This window comes from Aptenodytes forsteri, unplaced genomic scaffold (assembly GCF_000699145.1).
Source record: "Aptenodytes forsteri isolate BGI_AS27 unplaced genomic scaffold, ASM69914v1 Scaffold1168, whole genome shotgun sequence".
NCBI classification, from domain to species: domain Eukaryota; kingdom Metazoa; phylum Chordata; class Aves; order Sphenisciformes; family Spheniscidae; genus Aptenodytes; species Aptenodytes forsteri.
In genome coordinates, this window is record NW_008794847.1 from 7,529 (window position 1) to 8,534 (window position 1,006).

The 1,006-nt window shown below is 59.6% G+C and overlaps 1 protein-coding gene across 1 annotated transcript in view; it reads left to right on the forward strand.

Moving 5' to 3' along the window:
* Window position 1: 1 nt before the first annotated feature.
* LOC103895026 (potassium voltage-gated channel subfamily A member 7) overlaps window positions 2-1,006 on the forward strand; it is a gene marked incomplete at both ends in the record, with an annotated part of 6,158 nt that continues 5,153 nt past the window's right edge. Inside the window, one exon of the mRNA XM_019470813.1 lies at window positions 2-522. Within this exon, the coding sequence (XP_019326358.1) occupies window positions 2-522 (521 nt within the window). The remainder of the gene's footprint in view (window positions 523-1,006) is intronic.

Sequence of the window (1,006 nt, forward strand, 5' to 3'; positions counted from 1 at the left end):
GGGTGACCCCCGCCGGCGCCGACGGTACTTTGACCCCCAACGCTTTGACCCCCAACGCCGAGAGTACTTCTTCGACCGCCACCGCGGAGCCTTCGGCGCCGTCCTCTACTACTACCAATCCGGTGGAAGACTCCGCCGGCCACCCGACGTCCCCTTAGATGTCTTCTTGGAAGAGTTACGCTTCTACCAGTTGGGCGCCGAAGCGGAGGGAAGACTCCGCGAGGCCGAAGGCTTCGGGGTGGAGGTGGCCCAACCCTTGCCCGGTGGGCGGTTGCGACGGCGGGCGTGGTTGTTGTGTGAGCACCCCGAGAGCTCGCCGGCCGCCCGCGCCGTGGCCTTGCTCTCCGTCCTCGTCATCCTCGTCTCCATCGTGGTCTTCTGCTTGGAGACCCTGCCCCAGTTTCGGGCCGGAGGGGAAGGGTCCGCTCAGGTGAGTCGCGGGCAACGGTGGGGGTCTTCGTCCTCACCATCCTCGTCCTCAGCATCCTCGGTATCCTCAGCCCCACCCTCCTCATCCTCACCATGCTCATCCCCACCACCCTCAGCCTCACCATCCTCAGCATCCTCCTCCTCAACCTCCTCACCCTCATCGTCACCATCCTCGGTCTCCTCAGCCCCATCCCCCTCATCCTCACCATCTTCATCCTCATCCTCACCATCCTCACCATCTTCATCCTCACCGTCTTCATCCTCATCCTCACCACCCTCCCCATCTCCACCCTCTCCGTCTTCATCCTCATCCTCACCATCCTCACCATCCTTATCCTCACCATCTTCATCATCACCATCTTCATCCTCATCCTCACCATCCTCACCATCCTTATCCTCACCATCTTCATCATCACCATCTTCATCCTCATCCTCACCATCCTCACCATCCTTATCCTCACCATCTTCATCATCACCATCTTCATCCTCATCCTCACCATCCTCATCCTCACCATCTTCATCCTCATCCTCACCATCCTCATCCTCACCATCTTCATCCTCATCCTCACCATCCTCA